The sequence below is a fragment of the Trachinotus anak genome, unplaced genomic scaffold (genome assembly GCF_046630095.1).
Source record: "Trachinotus anak isolate AG129_WGS33_773 ecotype Australia unplaced genomic scaffold, CSIRO_AGI_Tana_v1 ptg000005l, whole genome shotgun sequence".
Classification (NCBI taxonomy): domain Eukaryota; kingdom Metazoa; phylum Chordata; class Actinopteri; order Carangiformes; family Carangidae; genus Trachinotus; species Trachinotus anak.
Genome location: NW_027273856.1, coordinates 7065048 through 7084033, shown reverse-complemented (window position 1 = coordinate 7084033; position 18986 = coordinate 7065048). Strand labels below are relative to the sequence as shown.

At 41.8% G+C, this 18986-nt stretch overlaps 1 protein-coding gene across 7 annotated transcripts in view; it reads right to left on the bottom strand.

The window, feature by feature from the left end:
• Positions 1 to 9823, bottom strand: part of sorcs2 (sortilin-related VPS10 domain containing receptor 2) — a 276342-nt gene extending 266519 nt beyond the window's left edge. For 4 of the 7 annotated variants that reach the window (XM_071478090.1, XM_071478091.1, XM_071478092.1 and 1 more), the window contains exon 1: positions 9371 to 9820. In XM_071478090.1, coding sequence (XP_071334191.1) covers positions 9371 to 9724 — 354 coding nt within the window. In that variant the 5' untranslated portion in view covers positions 9725 to 9820. Of the gene's footprint in view, positions 1 to 9370 lie in introns of all 7 variants that reach the window. The other 3 variants (XM_071478094.1, XM_071478098.1, XM_071478096.1) reach the window with 2 other exon arrangements.
• Positions 9824 to 18986: the final 9163 nt, after the last annotated feature.

The window sequence follows — 18986 nt, the reverse complement described above, 5'->3', positions numbered from 1 at the left end:
TACACAGGGCTTACGACGGTACAGTAGCTAACATCAGTGCCTTCTCCTGACAATAAATGGGTTAATGCAACACATTTAAAATAATATTAACCAAAAATCATTTTAGGGTGCAGATAGTGTAGACTACAACGTAGCCAGTCAAATGATGAGCATAGTACAAATCTATTTCTGGGCATAATCCATAACAGGAAGCTAACCACACAAGTAACAAACAAATGCTTTTATATAGTCATATTCTGATAAAGAAAAAAAAAGTATCATCAATCTTATGTTATGATATTCAAACACAGGTTTTTGGTGTAGTATTCCTTTAAGTGAAAAATATGAATTTGTTTAAAGCCAATATTGGCTCGATATAGCTTCACAGTAATATATTTCAAACCCTGTCAAACCCGTACGGTCACATGATGGATGGCAAGTATCAATCATCCATAAAAAAAGAAACCGGGAGCCATCTGACATTGAGGAAAGACATTACTGTGCTACAGTGTGTTCCGACGGCCATGTTGGTTGGCAAGCCTGCTGCAGCGGTACTGTACTTTGTAATTTGGCTACAGAGAATGATTCACATTTAAAAGAAAAAAAAAGAGACAGTGAAGATCCAAGCAAACAAATCTGATGATTTACAGTCTGGATTTTTGAGCGTCTCTTCAAGCAGGATGAACGACGACAGACAAGATAAACGACGAGAAAGGCTCTTCGCACATGTGCAAACAATTTTCTACTGCCTGAACTGTCTGTTCAGTATGTGAAGCGTGAACAAACGCCTTTCGTATCAAGGACACTGGAGACCTGGACAGTGTGTGTGTGTGTGTGTGTGTGTGTGTTACCAGAGAGAGAGTATGGCTGCGTATTGTTGCAACTTCTATGTGTGTACACACCTGCATTAACCGTGATTCACCATTCAAATACAGTCGAGCACCTTATTAAAAAACACGACTCCCTCTAAATACTCAATTTAAATTCAACCAACGCCATGTTTAGATTAGATGTATACTGCAGGCGGATAATCCTTCGACCTGATTGGCTAAAATTATGCTTACAGTCTGAAGCTGGTGTTGGCAAGGTAACGAGAGGGGTTGGTGGGAAGGAGAGGGAAGATAAGTGTAAATAGTGGTAATGCTTAGTATTCCCTACGTAAAGACAGTGAAATGAACTGTAAGTAACATTCAATCCGATGGCATAGAAGGAGGAATTCAGTGACGATGTCAGCCATTTATGTCACTGGCCTGAGCTGCTGCTTTAAGTGCAATACACACCAGCCGCATTGTGCAGCATTGTGTCATTTGACGTGTTGTTAATCATACGAACTTGTCAGATAGATAGAGGGAGCAAACACGTTTAAGATGTAGTCGAGATATATTAGCCAGAATGAGAGCAAATGTTCCAGTTTCCTGAGGGGTTGATGCTCATCAGTGCTGAGAAACAGGACAGTTGCTTTTCCTTAGGTGTTAACAAGATGGTGTCAAGGCTCAATTTTAACCATGGAAGCAACGTGGTTTTAGAGATGACAGTGTCAGTTTGTCCGTCCAACACTTTTCTCCAGACTGAAATATTATGACAAGTATTGGCTCGAAGGTTTGTACATTCATGGTGCCCAGAGGATAAATGCTAATGACTTCAGTGATCTCCTGACTTTTCTTCTGCTGCAGGAATGACACAAAGTTGGCATTAGCCATCCCTTGGCTTTTCATAACACCACCACCACAAGTGTTTCAACAATTATTAGATGGCCTGAAATTTGGCGCAGACATGCGTGTTCCCCACAACATGAATCACTTTAACTCTTCCATCTAAGGTCAGATACTTTGGTTTATGACCAAACATCTGCACAGGGTCACATTCCATCAGCCGCGACTGATGTCAGCTTTGTTTGGTCCTAATCAGCAAATGTTAGCATGCTGACTGTAATCTAAGATGGCAAAGACGGTAGAAACCATACCTGATGCATGACCAGTGTCACTGCGCACATGTGCAGACCTCTGTACACAGTGGATGAAGTGATTATCATGTACTTTTGTACTGTCAGTAAATTCTTTGTCCTTCTAGTCTTACTTATACCCACCCAAGAGACCTCTTAAACCAGGTAGTGGCAGGAATTACCCACAATTCCCCTTAGGGGGGTGGAAGATGGGTTGGGAGTTTAGGCTGTCAGCACCCCTTTTGCCACTCATTAATCACTTAGGCTACTGTGGGACAGGCCACTAGGGATCAGCAACACACACACACACACAAGCACACTCACACACTTGCAAATTTAAGAAAGGTGTGAGTGAAATGCCAATGTATAATCTGTCCCTCCATGAAACAATCAATACACGCAAAACCCCATTAAATATAAGGCTGTTTTTCTTGCCAATACAGATACAGCACACACTGACAACCCTCATCACCATAGAGAGGAGATAGAAATAGAGGGAAGATCCCTGGGGCTCGTCAACAACTCAGAGAGAGCACAGAGAGAGAGAGGCACAAAGAGAGTCCTTTCAATAGAGGAAGCTGTCTTCATTCAGAGGGCTGGTATCATGTTATACAGCCTCGTATCCCTTCCCAGGACTCTCAAACTCTACATGCATGTATGCATGTTGATGTCTGTCAGTGAATATGAATTTTGCATTACGCTCTTAAATATATCATCTTCAAGTCTCTCAGAATTAAAGCCCCTATGTTTGTGATCTTTTAAATGACTTTAGTCATGTTATTGTTTTTAATTTGCTGTAGTGTATGTGTTGCTTTCAGGCCATTCATCCCTGTGTATTTTTAATATCACCACTATGCATTACAAAGATCAGCCATTTTCAAATCCTACATACAGCTGATTTAGAAGGGTCAAAGGGAGCACTTACTTACAAACATTTCCGTCAATTGTCCGTCATTGTCAAATCTGACATATCCCCCCTGATGATGTCATCAGAGTTAGTCTGAGTTTGGAGACTGCTACTATTTTACAGTGCTATCAAGTTGCATGCTTGACCCAGACAAGTGGCAATTTACCTGCTGGACCAAAAGCTGGACAGCTGTCTTTTTTCAGGCTGATGGTGGCTGACAGCACTTTGAAAATGTCTCTGCATCTTAGAATCGTCAATGAGTGAAGACACACAGGAAAGGAAGGACCTTTGGCAACTTTCCCTTGCATATTTTTGAAAATACAGACCCCTCTTATGGACTGCTACAGAGACAGAGGAGGGTACACAAGAGCTGTTTTCAATAACAGCGCTTTTACTATGAATTAACAATTCACCCTCTTGTCAAAACATTTTACAGCATTCCAAGAGGTGGAGCCCAGCCAGACCACAAATATACACATATTTATGCAATGATGTGCTGATTAGTCTGAATCTTCATAAGAAACACTGCCATATTCAGGTGGCTCCTCTTACATCTCTGACAACTGATCATTGAGACTGATATGACAGCTGAAGTCCTCTAAACTGTTGACCCTTTCGTCAGTGACTTACATCTGGAACCTCAAAGACTCAAAAACAAAATGATGAAACAAGAGAGGTGGCAGCGACTCATTTTTCCCACCCATCAATCTGCGCTCCTCTCATAAATGTCAGCCTTAGGGAAATTGAATGGCACCATTTGTCTGTGTTTATTAGGCTGGGATGAACTCGGTCTCTGCGACCTTTCAGAGTACATACACACCCCAAATTAACTGGGAATAAGTCAGACTTGGAGATGCTATGGCTTGGCAGAGCCTGAGCATCGAGGATCTCTCCAGACTTTTTATAAATCTTTTTTTTAATTTTTTTTTTAAACTCAGATGGAGATGGGGAAGTTCATCACAAGAAAGTCCAGAGAGCATTGAGAGAATGTCAGTTTTTTTAATTACTTAAATGTCCAGTCTTAAATGCCAAAGTACTAAAATTCCTCAAGACTTTATTGAATTGTGGTGGCTTGTCCTCAGAAGTGACTTTCAGCAGATTAAGTTTTGGAACTTGAACTTGAACTGAAATCAAAATGTATTTTTATTAAGCAAAGGAATTTATCCTTGGTGCTTCTTGTGTACTTATGGCTGTAAAAGTTAACATGGTGATAACACATTAACACAATCTCACATTTGCATTGAGCTGTGTAATGTTAAACTCTAAAAACGAATAAATAATTCTTCACAGAAAATCTATGCAATCTCATTTTAAAGCAGTAAGAAAAAAAATTAGTATTGTTATTGCAGGTATTATTTGACCTGCAGTCAAGCTCCAAGTTAATCAGATTGTATTAAAAGCTTTTCTATACTCTGAATTGGTGATGGAGAAGAGATATCACACAGCTAACACCAACAGCATTAGCCATGGTAACATCTGACAGACCGATGTCAACAGCGTTTGGCAGGAAGCAATAGATTTGTCAGCCTCCAGCAAATGAACAGAGCTCACAGCAACAGTCGCACTTACAGGTAAATCTACAGCGCTGAAAAGAAGGATATTTCAGTCACGCTCCAGTCCACAACAACCTAAGAAATACAACAATCACAAATGTCAATACATGTGTCACAATGCACAGCTACCTCGCCAAACATTTACAGCACCGACACACAACAAACATCAGTAATTAGACCGTGTCAAAAAACGAGCACAGCAGCTTGAAAAATATGCTGGAGCAGCTTATATCTGATATGCTTAGAGTCTTGAAATCAACTGTGGTACAGACGTGACAGCAATTCCACTCCAAACAGGTCACACGCTCCAACACTGGCCACGTGTTTGGAGCTACAGTGTGTCGCAGCTCCACAGACGATAATGCAGTTAGCAATGTGATGAGGTAGCTATCTTAACTGTCCTTAGATACTTTACTTCATTACAAAACACAAACATACTCAAACGTCGACCTCGACATTTATCTAACACACTCAGAAAAATGAACCGTTACCATGTTCCCCTGCTCTGTGCTCCCTCAGCTGGAGACCTCTGGGTTTCTACTTTAACTCTTAGCACCGTCGGTGTTATGATGACATTAACGTAACATATGAGAGAGCATAAAAAAATATGTGCTTCAGCTGCTGCAACTAACAGTAACGTTATACCTTGAGGTATGATGTAACTTGAAAATGCTCAAATAGCAGAAAGTGAAAATGTGATTAAATTAAATGGCACTCCACGAGTCGGTCTGGCTTAACACTGTGAATACACATCCAGACATTACTGAGGAATAATCAAAGCTGCAACAGCCCCATGTATGTACAGTGGGAGCTGCATTCATACACATTTACTGTCATAAAACAGACCACAGACATAATACTGAGGGATGCTGCATGCACCAAACATCTTCTGGATGTAGCCAATCAGTCTAACATTAAAGATAAACTAAGCACACTCAGCACAGACAGTGCAAATATAATTGTAGCGGTGGGACAGCTGCCAACGTCCTGTCACAGTGTCTCTGCAGGGTGGTGCGTCTGACAGTGCGCTTTCCAGATCCGGAGAGGTGGCGGGGCGCCTCCAGCACAGTCCAGCAAATCAAAGAGAAACAGCAAAATCGCACAAGGGCTGAAGACCTGGTCACTTGTACAGTACGAGACGTGCTGACTGGATGGAACCTCACTCTGGAGATGTTGAAGCTTGTGCAGAGGAGTCAGCAGCCACTAAGAGACAAGCTGACCCTGCAGAAAACCAACAACACCGGGCCACCGGCTGGAGACGCTGCTGGAGAGCTCCAGGACACCCTCACCCTCTCCCTCTCACTCCGGCTGCTAACACAGACAGAGCGAGAGGAAGAAGTTCATTACTTTCAGAGGCGCTGTCAAGGCCGATGGGCTGCACAGTGCTAATGTATGCTAATGTAGATTAACGTGTGCCAATGCCTTCAGCTGAGATAAAGGCCAGTTATAGTCGAGTATGACTGCCTCTGTTTCATCATCTGATCCATCTCGCTGGTGTTGGGTATCACTAGTTGTGTATGAGTGAATATAAATGTGAACAAGTCCCTCACAATGTAATTGAATTTGAACTGGCTTTTGCAGATACTTTACTGAAAACTTGAGGAGAGAGCTTTGTTTCATGTCTCAGTTGTGCTGCCATCTGCCTCAGGTGAGTTCAGAGGATCACCCAGCCTGCATACTCAAGTTCAAACAGACCTTCACCACAGACATGGAGAAATGTAAGCAGAACAATTTTTCCACCGCTGCGTCCAAAACCGACGCATGATTTGGTCGCACCTCTGGAGCCCTTGCAACAATGGGTCCGCGAGCCAGATGACTGTTCTTTGAGTAATAGAATAACAATGTGGTAGGTGGTTCTCTGTGGGCTTTGATTCTTTCATGGTCCTAATATAGAACCTAGACCTGGTCTATAATCAAAAAAAGACATGGGAATCGTTAAAGAAATATCAAAAAAGTTTCTACAATCTGGGACCTTTAAGGCACAGCAACGACCTGGCATGCTGATAAATAGCCATCTTAATTTTCATACCCTAGTACGCAGTCGCAATCTGGAGTTCTGACAAGAACAAAACAAGCAGTACATGGTGGGAGATTTTTCACAGCTCTTGACCCTTGGTTTGAGGGCCTGAAGGGCCTGCATGGAGCTGAGAGAGCTGAGGTGTGGGCATTGATCACTGGCACCCTGAAGGAAAAGTCGCTTGCACAGCAACCAGTGCAAACAGCAACATCTGAGCCTCCACAGAAGAAAGCAGCTCTCTTAGTTGCTTCAAAGTCTGAGGAGGCCTGTATGGAGAAATGGAGCGCTACAAAGCAGAGGCTTGTCATCACCATGGAGGACTGTTCCCCCAGAGCTGTGGTCCAAACATGCTGGGACACACAACAAGCTAAGCCTGCCTTGCTCCCAAGGGGAGGTTGCGTCTGGAAATGTAACCGGACAAAACAAAAATAATGTAAAATTATGTATTATTCAAAATGTTCCAGTTACCTGAGCTTTTGTCAGTACATTTCACTTCTTCTTCATATAACTTCACTGCTATTAAAAATTTAATCACTGTAAAATTTCAACAGATTCAAAGATTAAATAAATTTGTGATCAATCACGATTGACGACGCAAAGTCATGCAATTTAATTGCAATTTTCATTGCTTGACTGCCCTAATTTATTTCTATTACTATATTACTGCACTCCAGTTGGTGTGAATCTGTCTGTAATCACATCATGTCCTTCAATCACAGCACTAACTTCCTTGTACAATATGAAGCGTCGTCTGGGACAGGTTTACTCAGAATCAGAACCAAGCAGCTTTTTCAGCTGTTTCTCTGCTCCTCACCTGTGGAACCTGCTGACCTGAGATCTGCTGAAACTAAATCAGGGCTTAAAACATCACTATTTGCTGCAGTTTACCAATGAATTGCATACGCAACATCTTTTTAAACCGTTTTTTTGACCTAGGTTTCTTACCTGACTTTATGTAATCTTCATATGACAAATCTAAATGTTTTCATTTATTCAAATTTGTTTTTATTGCTAGAAATGCTATTTTAATGTCATCTTAATGTTCTACTTTTAATGTACTTACATGTCTCTGTAGTGATTCAGAATCTGAGTCCAGCAAACCGCCAGACCACTAATTCTGTAGGCTAACACTATTTGCTGATGTAACTGGCACCAGACTAGTTGTGAATTTGGCCACTACATTCATATGGAGGGAAAGTTATCCAGATTGCAAAATACAAAAATTTGGGACTGACCAAATATGTTCAAGTATATATTTTTTTACTTTTTACAATTTTATCAATTGCATGTTATCAAAGGTAGAAGGGGAGGCTATATGTGTACTATAAAGTCACAGCAGAAACCCAGTGTAGGCTATAATGATGTTATGATAATAAGTTAACAGAACATTAGGTTAAGGTTTCCTGTGGTCTCTATCTTCCTATTTAGCAGCCAGTTTACCGTGAAACTCCAGCCAATCAGAGCGGAACAGGTCTGCTGGCGGTTTCATGGCCAGACTGCCTTCTCTTTCATGTTATTACCTCAGTCAAGGAGGTCATGTTTTCACCTGCGTCTGTTTGTTTGTGTGTCAGCCGGGATTACGCAAAAAGTACCAAATCTATTTGCAACCCAGCTTGGATGCAGTGATGTAGAAGAACCCCATTAAACCCAGATCCAGGAAGGGTCAGATCCAGGAATTTCTAATCACTTTCCTCCTGACAGACAGGGTGTTTCCACATTTTCATCAGTTTCTTTGGAAATAACATTTGGATCCTGATATTTAAAAAAAAAAAAAAATCGTACTTATTTATGGTGTTGAGCTGAATGAGTTTGTGCAGTTTGGTGCAGATCCAGACAGGTATCTGGATTTGGCGGAGGAAAGTGTGGGACTGCTTGGCTCTGTATGTGCTCTACTGAGTGCCATTCTAGTTTCCTCTTTTGCTTTCTCTGTTTTTCGCAGAGCTGCCTGCACCCACATCCAGTAAAACAGCAACGTGTTAGACTAACACAAAAGGCTCTGATTGCAAGTGATGTCCCCACCAGACACCACCACTCAAACCCCCCAGGCGTCTGTCAATATCCATCACAAAGACTGCTCTTGTTTACATGTGTGGCTGCACTGGAGGGAAATTACATTATTCTATAATATTCGTACACTGACCTTATCATACTCTCTCCAAAACATGAATTTAGTGTCTCTGGAATATGAGTGATGACTTTTTGTTCTGTGTTCAATCTGTGATATCTTCACATTTGTCTGAAATCTACACACTGACGCTAAGAATAGCAGGCTACCACATCTGTTTCCATTCCGTCCAAAACCAGTTTCAAACCACAAACACACAGGCTACTGCAAAATTCATGGATAAAAAAAAAAAAGTTCCATTAACATTTCAGTAATGGCTTCATGTTGCTAAATGGAGCAACGAGCTGTGTGTTCTGTGCGCGCTCCTTGTCTCCACACGGGCTCCGTGCGCTCCCAGGCGCAGGTCATCCTCTCCGGGTCAGTTATTAACACTAAAGGAGTCCCACCACTCAAAATATATAGGCTAACAGAATAGAATAGAATAGAATAGAATTATAATTATAATAGGATGTTTCCTGCCTGTGACCCTGGGCACCATGTGATGTAATGGAAGTCTGAGGCTACCCTGTGTACATGTCTTTTTCTGGGGGTTTTTTTTCTTAACATGAAGACGTTTCAAAGTCCTGACGTCGCAACAAAGCCTGATAAACATCCACGGTGCGTCCAGGTCACCACCTGGACACGTAAAAAAAAAAGCCCACTATGCCTCCTGCTCTCCGGGAGCCGCGCAGTGTGCGTGTGCAGCGGCAGCCTCCTGCGAGAACAATAACTTGTTCCTGGCGATGTGCGCCGTGGCTGGAGCGATGGATGGTGGAAGGTGACAAAGGAGGGGATGGTAGGGATGCTGCGTGGACCAGCAGATCGTGACGGGACGGGGGTGGTGGGGAGGAGGGGGTAGGCTACTTACGCTGCTGTTCTCTCCCGTCCAGTGGACCATCGCCTGGTTGTGGGTCGCATCCCCTTTGAGGACGAAGGAGCTGCTGAGCAAGGACATTTGTTTTTCCCTGGACAACGCTCTCCTGAAGCGGGGTGAGCTCTCAGCGGCGACGGCTTCCTCGTCCCCGCCCCTGTGTAAGCCCGGCGGGGAGCCTGTGTCTCCGCCGCCCATGTCAAACGCACGGTCCAGCCCGCCGCGTCGGTTTAAAGCCCCGCTGTCACAGCGCACGGCTCCCGGCAGTGCCATCCAGGCCGAGGCGGTCAAGAGGAAAACGCAGAGGTGCCCAGCGGCGGAGGCAGCTTCTTTCAGGCGCAGAGGTGCCATGCTTTGCGCCGTAGTAGCGCTCGTATCGCGGAGACTGATGGAGAGACTGTTGATGCTTGTGGAAGATAGATAGGTGTATACTGTAAGAGAGAGAGAGAGAGGGAGAGAGAGAGAGAGGGAGGGAGGGAAGGAGGGAGCGAGGGAGGGGAAGTGGAGCGAAGGCAGACAGTAGGAACAACGTGGACGAGTCTCCGTGCCAAGCGGGATCCACAGGGCGGCGCAGCGGTGCCATCTGCCGTCCAGCAGCTGCAGCGTCCCGAGACTGAGCCGCGATTACTCAGTCCAGCTTCACACAGCGCCGGCAGGAGAGGAGCTCGGCCTTAAAATGACGTATTTCACATCGGGATCGGTCACTTCGAGCACACTTTAATTTAAAGTGCCTGAAGTGGATTAGCAGTCCATGTGGATGGGACACAGAAGCATGGAGTCAGCAGGGGCCTTACCGTGTTGCTTTGGCACAGTCAGGAACATGATTCCCATAAACTGTGTGAAATTCTCAAATCACTTTTTCCCTTTAGCATCAAAAAAAAAGATGAGCATAACATCTTGTAGCTTTCTCATAAAATTCTGATTTAACTTCATTTGATTCCTGATATGAAAACATAGTGGGTCAGAACAGCCCATCGTTGTGGGTAGTTTTGTCCCCATGGGTGCTGGATAACCCAAGCGTAGGTTGGTGCCCTACAGACCCATAACTGGTCCATTTTGACAGTGCATTTTAGTATTTTTAATAAAAAATGAGAACAATAAAATAAAATAAAGCCATAATAAGATTGTACAGAAATGACCATAAGGAATTAAAATCAGCCACACCAAGATCACAGGATTAAAACACCCAGTTCAGTCAAAATATCAGGACTCATTAATGGATTAAATTTACCAATGGGAAGAAAAATCACTTGTTGTTGTTTCAGTCCAGTGACCCAATAGTAACATATGAATACAGTCAAACAACCCATTCTTACTGTGTAAAGTTAAACCTGTATTGTTAACCATATTGTTGGTGCTCTATGGACCCAGAGATTTTTACTGTATACACTTCATTTCACATTTTGTGATAATGATAGTGTTGAAAACTTCTTGTTGTGCCTGATACTGGGCCAAAATAACTGCATTTTAGTTTTGGCTAAATATCCCAACAGTAAAAATAACACTGGCAGTGAGTCATTGTTTTTAGTTTATGACTGTTGGGTTGACAGCTTGAGACCAACAACACAAAGAAACAACACTCCAGCCCAGAAGCGCCTGTCAAGCTTCCAGTCCAGTACATTTGTGTGGCCCGACACTAAGACATCACATCCCGAGGATCAGTTCTAAATCCTATGGGTCCCCAGTCAGTCGGCTTAGAAGCAGTGGCTCCTGAATTCTCTCCGGGTTTGTTTTTTTTGTTGTTGTTTGTTTTTCAACTTTCAAATAAATCCCTGGATTCTTTCATTTGAGCTTTGCTGTCCATTTTCATCACTAAAAACTTCAGATGAAATCAGATGACTACCAAGCCACATTTGCATAATGTCAGCCTCCTCATCTTCCTGTGCGTTGGTAGCCAGCTGGCTGAGAGGTCATAGTTCACATTTGATCCCACTAAGTAATAGCTCTCCTCTGTGTCTGGCCCCCTATCCAATTATAGGCAGAGGCTGGATTAACCCATGACTACTCGGGTCAGGATTGGTAAGGGCCCGAGTGTCTCTTCAGGTCAAACAGGGATTTAACCTTCTCTTTATGTTCACATTAAGCTGCAGCCACAAAATCTTAACAATGATCTTGCTGTTCTATTATGAACCCTATTATTTTTCTGAAAGCAAAGTGCAAAAAGAAAGTGCAGTGTATAACTGACAGACATCAACCTGCTTCGCCAGGGTTTGCACTTACAGCTATGATGCGGACTCAACAAAATGTTTCAGTTTTTTCTGCTCTTAAACACAGCTTTGTTGAAGAATCATCATGTAAGATGTACAACTGTAGATTCAGTGTTTTTACATGAAATGATTTTTACCAGCGTGAGCAGCTACTCCAGGGTCTCAAACCCTCAAGGGCCCCAAAAGTTTGCTGTGTGGCAAATTCAGAAGTTACGACGGCTGGAGCCAATCCCAGATACACCTACAGGCAATTGAGAATCTCCAGTTAACCTAACAGGCATGACTTTGGACTGTGGGGTGAAGCCGGAGTACCCAGGGGGAACCCAGGCAGGCACAGGGAGAACATGCAAACTCCACACAGAAAGGCCCCCAGTCCCAGATTCAAACCCAGAACCATATTCCTTTATTTCCATCCCAAATGAAGAATGCAAAGAGTGGTCGCCTGGCTAATGGATTTGAAACACAAGAACATTCACACATGATTATTTTAGCAGAACCTCTCCTTAAAGACAGACTCCTGGTCTTAGTGACCTATGAGCAGTATCAGTGTTGAAAAGGTGATCTGAGTGAATTATTCATCGCCGGAGTCCTTCTGTTGTTGCTGCTGGTTGGGAATAAATGGACTGAGTGGTGTTGTTTACTCAACTGGTTTCAGATCAGCGCACTCAGGTGTCCAGAGAGGCAGAACAGGAGCAGAGTCAGTTTGAATATTTGATATCTGTGAGGGCAGAAGGTGCAGCAGTGTTACAGAAATGTGGAGAGGAAGAGGGAAGAGGAGGACAGGTTTTCACAAAGTTACCACAAAATCATTCAGATGTTGTGTTAGTCCTTCCAGACTCTTAGTTTTCATTTCCCTTCATACAACTTGAAAATCCCCAACCTCACTTTTAGTTTAAAAACAAAAATGCTGTTTGTTTGTTTGTTTGTTTGTTTTTTGTTTTTTTGTTTTTTTTTTCTTATTTATTTGGTCATTTTAACAAAATAATTCAAAGCGTTAACACTGTAAACAATGCATGAGCCTGAAATATGTTTAGTAATTCAGTCAATATTAAAGGTCTCTGTATATTGTATAAAGTGAGATTTCCATGTCCTTTTTAATTATAAAGCATGTCAAAGCCTCAGTCCACAGAGAAATGCACACAGTCTGTATTCAGAAACTGAGCCTTAAAACCAGCCGTCAGGACTTCTGGAACTTTGTGATGTCACAACAAAGCAGTCACTGCTCTTAGCCACGCCCCAAACCCAGGACCTCCCCAGACCCACCATCCAACCTTGCAGGATTTGGTTTCTCGGAGTGTAATCTGAGTGAAATCTGCTGTATTTTAATTTGTTCACTCAGAAAACAGTCAGCCAATCAGAAGAGAGGCTCTAAGCCTCACCAACCTGTCATTACTAGAGCTCCAGAGAGAAGCCTGAGAGAGGAGATGTAAAACTACATTGAGATGATTTTTGGTACTCAAAAGCACAACTATATCTTCATATATCCATGTGAAGATACAGTAGTTTTGGAAACTTCAAATAAAATACAGGCAAAGTGTAAAATATGGGACATTTAATAATATGCATCAAAATGAATACTGTATTGGACGCCTACAAAACTCTCAGACCAAAACACACACTTGTTATGTAGTTAATTTGACAGGACTTCAAATTTAGAATGCACTGTGTAAAAGTGAATGTGAATGGTCTGTATAAAAGGTCTATGTTCTGTCTAGAACTGAGCTTTCCTGCACAGGTGAGGGTGGGAAGATGATGGAAAATGTGCATGCTCATACAGAGAATTCAGACTGACTGGGAAAATAACTGAGTTGTTTCAACATGCCAAGAGAAAGTTTGCAGCTTACAGCCTTTCTCATCTTCAAATCAGAAAGATGTTGTTGGCTAATAGCAGCACATTACTCTGCTGTCTACATTCTCAACCACTAAATGAGGAACTTTCTATGGAGAAGGGAAACAGAGGAAAATACTGATGATGTGACAGGAGGGGAAAAAAGACCATTTTTACAATCTTAACACTTCAGTGTGTCTGTAGCAAAAGTTATTTGATGTTCCGTATGCACAGCTGATTTTTATGGCTTGTATTACTTTTCTCATGTTGTTTTTGCTGCAGACACAAGCAAGAAGTTTTATGACAAAGACTTTCACAAGCAATAGTAAAGCCTTTGAAAGAAAAATAAAAGATAGTTAAAGAACATAAAACCTTTGCAACAAAATGTAAAAAAAACTTTTACAAGAGAACATACAAATACAAGAGAAAAACCTTTTTGAGAAAACAGAAACAAAAATCTTTGTGGCAACATATTTGCAAAAAAAAATGTTTTTGAGGAACAAAAAACTTTGCTAGAGGAAACAAAATATGCAAAAGAAACAATATTTTTTCAAGAGAATGTAAAACCTTTGTGAGAACCAACCTTTTGACAGACCACAGAACTTTTGCAAAGGACAGAAAATGTATGTGAAAGAACGTAAGTATGTTTTTTAAAATAAAACTTGTGCATGAGAGTGTAAAGCAAACTGTTCACCAGAATAACACTTCTGCAAAAGAATTAAAATAATGTTTGAGAAACAAAGACTTCACAAGAGAATCCAAACCATATGAGAAAGAGAATGTGAAACCTTTGTTTTTGAAAGGACACAGAACTACTTTGAGGAAAACAAAAGATTTTTATTTTTGTGAGAGATTTTTTTTTTTTTTTTTTTTTTTTTTTGAAGTAAACAAATCCTCAGCCCTAACCTCCGCAAGAGAAACAAAACAAACAAAAAACCCTTTGCTATAAAAACTACAAGGGCACTCAGAGAAGAAGACCAATGTCAAAGAAGATACACCAGACCTCAGTCAGTTGTTACTGAGTGGTCCTTCATTACTTTATCATTACATCATAATAAGTTCCTTAACAACAAATCAGAGACAGCAGGTTTCCAAACAAGTATCATAATATTCAGGCCTACATACAGTACATGTCACAGAGCATGATGGGATGTTAATTGCTTAATTGTGCCAGTGCACCTGTGAGAAAGAAGCTGCATTTGTTATGTTTCTCCATTCATTTCCCCCGTAATCTGTCATCCGTCTGTACATTGTTGCAGAATGTCTTTACACTTAACCTTTGTTTACCTTCATTGTCGGCTTTGCAAATTCTGCATAGTGTTTTGAATGAGACCAGACCTGAATCCGAAATTTCATCAACGCTGCATTAGATTGTCCTCGCCTGTCAAATAAAGCAAGAGTCAGAGCTGCAGCAAAACAAATCACTCAATACAGTTTTAAAAAGCTTTCAGAACCTTAAGTGACTTTCCTTTTTCTGAACAACTTCTAAAATCAGAGCCTTTAGGTAGACCATGTGTGTGATTTATAGCAAATTAGCCCGCACACACGTGACCATTAAATTACACTTTTCAATCCAAGAATCCAGAGAGGCAAAAGGTGTAAATAAACGATAAGTAACAAATTCAATTCAAAAGAAAAAGAAAAGAAAAATGTCCTCATCTTTTGCATTTGATGATATGACCCAATGCCGTTCATATCCATTAACCGGAGGGAGGAGATCTTCTCATGCACCCTCCCACTTGATTGGCTGACCAGCTTTGCCTGCTGATTGGGTTGATTCCAATGAAACATATGAAATCACAGAATCACATGAAAAGCTGAGCTCACAGCTGCTCAGTAAGAGAGAGCAGAATCCCTCAGGCTGTGTAAGACAAGCTGAAGTGGGAAAAAAGAAGAATGTATCGCTCTACAAATCATCAGAATTCATTTATGCTCTGATCACTACATGATTCTTGTAAAGCGTATTGTTTATTATTGTAACCACGGCAACCGAGGTCCGGTATGGATGTCGCCATAAGGGCACTATTTCAGGAGACACTGCTATGGGTAATATCAGAACTGTTCAGGTTGGAGGACTGGTTGCCTGCATGTGATGGCATGCCTCCAGACGGGCCAGTCCGCCTCCGTCCCTGATTACATCCATATGGTTTACTTTTATTTCCTCATGTCCAGCATGGAGCTCCCTATCTCACAAACATTCACAGAGTAAGTACTGAATAAAAAAGGGGACGCAGGTACAGTACATAGGCACAAGTTGTGTGCAGTGGATATGATTTTACTCCAAGGAACTGAATATGTTACAGTCTACAATTTACACTGAGAAATAATTGTAATGACAGTGAAACACACAGTTAAAGTGACTCCTATGCATTTTCTAATGGGAATAATTTGTATCAAATTAGAATGAAGTTAAGCTGCTGATCAGACCAGTAGCATGTAGCAGATGGGAAAGATGTGAATGACGGAGTGAAGAAAAACAGCCAGTCAGCTGAACAATCAGGTGCTCAATCAACATTAAGCCAACACTATCACAAGCTTCCACTAAAGAGGCCACAGACAGCCCCTGAAATCTGCTGCGAGTCAGGGTCTTTTGCAGCTCTCCTACGGCTCTGTAAAACTAATGCACATTAATCTTTATAACATCCAATTAAATTTCATGACGAACAAAGCTACGTTCAGCAGCTCCTAAGCAGCATGCTAACAAGCTGGACTCCCGCAGTCCAAGGTTTGCCTCCCCCTGAGCTGTCTCTGCACTCAGATGATGTAAGACCTGTTTTATTCATCCATACTTCTCATCTGCGATCACTCACACACACACACACTCACACACACACACACAAACAGGACTATGCCAAAGGCATCCGTCAATGAGGGCCATGAAATATTTAGTGCATTTAGTTTGCTAAGAGATCATGCTGTGGAGGTGCACTCTGATATTCATCTCTGATTCTGCAGCTTTCCCTTCAGAAGTTTACACATGCAAAAATGCGGTGGTTTTCTTTTCTGCAGATGATGAAACAGTTTTGACCCCGTGCACACATATGACCACCATGTGTGGGAAAGTTACAAGGCTCCAGTCCTTTTCTGGGGATGGAAGATGTTTCTGCGTCATTAGAGCTCAACTAATCATTATTTTTATGTAAATGATTAAAATGATTATGTATGATGTAAAAGGGGTGGCATGCACCTACAGACAATCATTACCAACTCAGCTCTGTGGAGTTTTTTTTAGCCTGTTTTGGCTCATTGCTTTGGTTTTCTGACCTGCTTGTGTTCAGCAAAACAGCTTTGATAAACCTACTTTACACCACTTCCCCAGCACCAAATGACTGGAATTCAATGGTGACAAGTAGCTATTCAATTAAACATCATCAGCAGCACCATTTTGTCATTAATTAGTGGAGACCAAAGCTGAAGACCTTCATCAGGTGAGAAAACACACTCCAAATGAATTTGACTGATGCTTCAAATCTGATGTGTAGGCATTTTTATACTAACCCTTTAGCTATATGAATTTTATAAAGTAATATGTCAGTGATTTTTGCCCCCAAATAAAGTGGGGGACTTACCACAACAATCTGTAAGCACAACATTAAAGCTCTAGCAACAACAGGTTGGAAGAGAGGCTGTGAGCCCGAGTGATCAAATAGAAATATCCTGCAAGGTTTGATTGTGGGTCCAGGGGGCCGTGCTGGGGGCATAGTTGAATTTCCCCAAGGGATTAAAAAAGTATCTATCTATCTATCTGAGGGCAGTGGCTTTATAGTTGTGACATCACAAAGTTCCAGAAGTCCTGACGGCTGGTTTTAAGGCTCGGTTTCTGAATACAGGCTGTGTGCATTTCTCTGTGGACTGAGGCTTTGATACTTTCACAGTATTTATATAGAACCTAGACCTGCTTTATAATCAAAAAACATGTACATCTGACTTTATACAATATAGGACTTACTATACTATTTAAACTTTGTAAAGTTTTTATGGTCATCCAGCAGACTGCAACTGGAAACAAGACTAATGAGAGCAAGGAGAGCAGAAGAAGAGAGAACTGAAACAGTAAAGTCGTGGGCCCTAAAAGAGAATTAAGTGACTCTGGCTTTGTGACTAAAATAGACCTTTTTCATATTAGTCATTTAATCTATTGTTAATAAATAAATATCGAATAGTTCACCTTTAAGTAAAGTAGAAGACACAAGAAATAAAAGTAGGTGCTAAATAAAAATATAACATTTTTAATGCCTTCACAATTTCCAGGCCCTACAGTGAAGCACAAACACACACACTTTAACCTCATGTAAGGCACACTACCAACACAATTTAAAAGGATGTTCCACACCAATAACGAGGCAGCCAATGACTGACCTCACTGAACGGGAGTAATTACCTCGGTTCAGGAACCTTAAAGCACTTACAGACACCAACACACACCCTTAACTGCACACACAGACACTAACGCTTGCCCCCTAAGTACCTGTTCTTGCATGGTCTAAAAGGTGTGACCGTCTATTAAGGACCACACAGGGGCTGTTCCCTCCTCTCTCTCTCTCTCTCTCTCTCCCATCAGTCAGGTCCCTGCGCCCCCACAGTCACGCTCTGTCATCCCGGATTAAAAACGGCAAGGTTGATAACTCACCTTGGCTGCTAGATAGACATTCCAACAGGAAGAAACAATGATCTCTGAATGCCTCCATCCCTTGGCACCACGAGTGCATGAACAAACAGTGCTACAGGCACACCGGTAGGCTACTGGACAAATAACTGTTTTCATGTTCATGCCTCTATGTGCAGCGACGTGTACGTTCTGCACTGTTCCTATTGAATACAGCAGGCCTTTTGCATTGAAGCAGATGAATGCATTATACTGTACATTAAAATATCTACATAATGAATTTTTATATGGTATTATATGTTGAAACCATATACAGTGGGGTCCACACATGTACAGATATTACATTTGTGTATGGGAATAGAATTTAATTACAACTTAAGTGGAGACTTGAATGATTACATGGGTCAGAAGTTACACAGAACATTTCTCAAAAGATTTTTGTGATTTATATTTGTCATTATTTGTGAAGAACGCTCACACACAGATATGCGTATGAACGGTGTTTCCATGACAGAAAGTTTTCTTGCAGAACAAACCACATTAATTATCAAACCTTTTCCTTTGTTTTTTCAACCACGCTGACAATTTGAGGAGTTCACTGTTGTGTTACGAGACTGAGCTCTGGTGAGTGATGTGCAGAGCTCCGTCACAGGCAGGTTTAATTATCAGAGCGCTCACACTGACCTACAATACACCTTCAAGGATGACGGGCTAATCAGATCTATGGGTACTAACTTTGGATGCACTAACCCACTTCTGAGGACAGAAGGAGATGTACAGTATATGTTTCTCTTTTTGTATGACCGGGGTTACACAATAGTGCAGTGGCTAGCATGGTCGCCTCTTTCTGCGTGGAATTTGCATGTTCTCCATACTCCAGCTTCCTCCCACAGTCCAAAGACATGCATGTTGGGTTAATGCCCTGTGATAGACAGGTGACCTGTCCAGGATGTACCCCACCCTCACCCAATG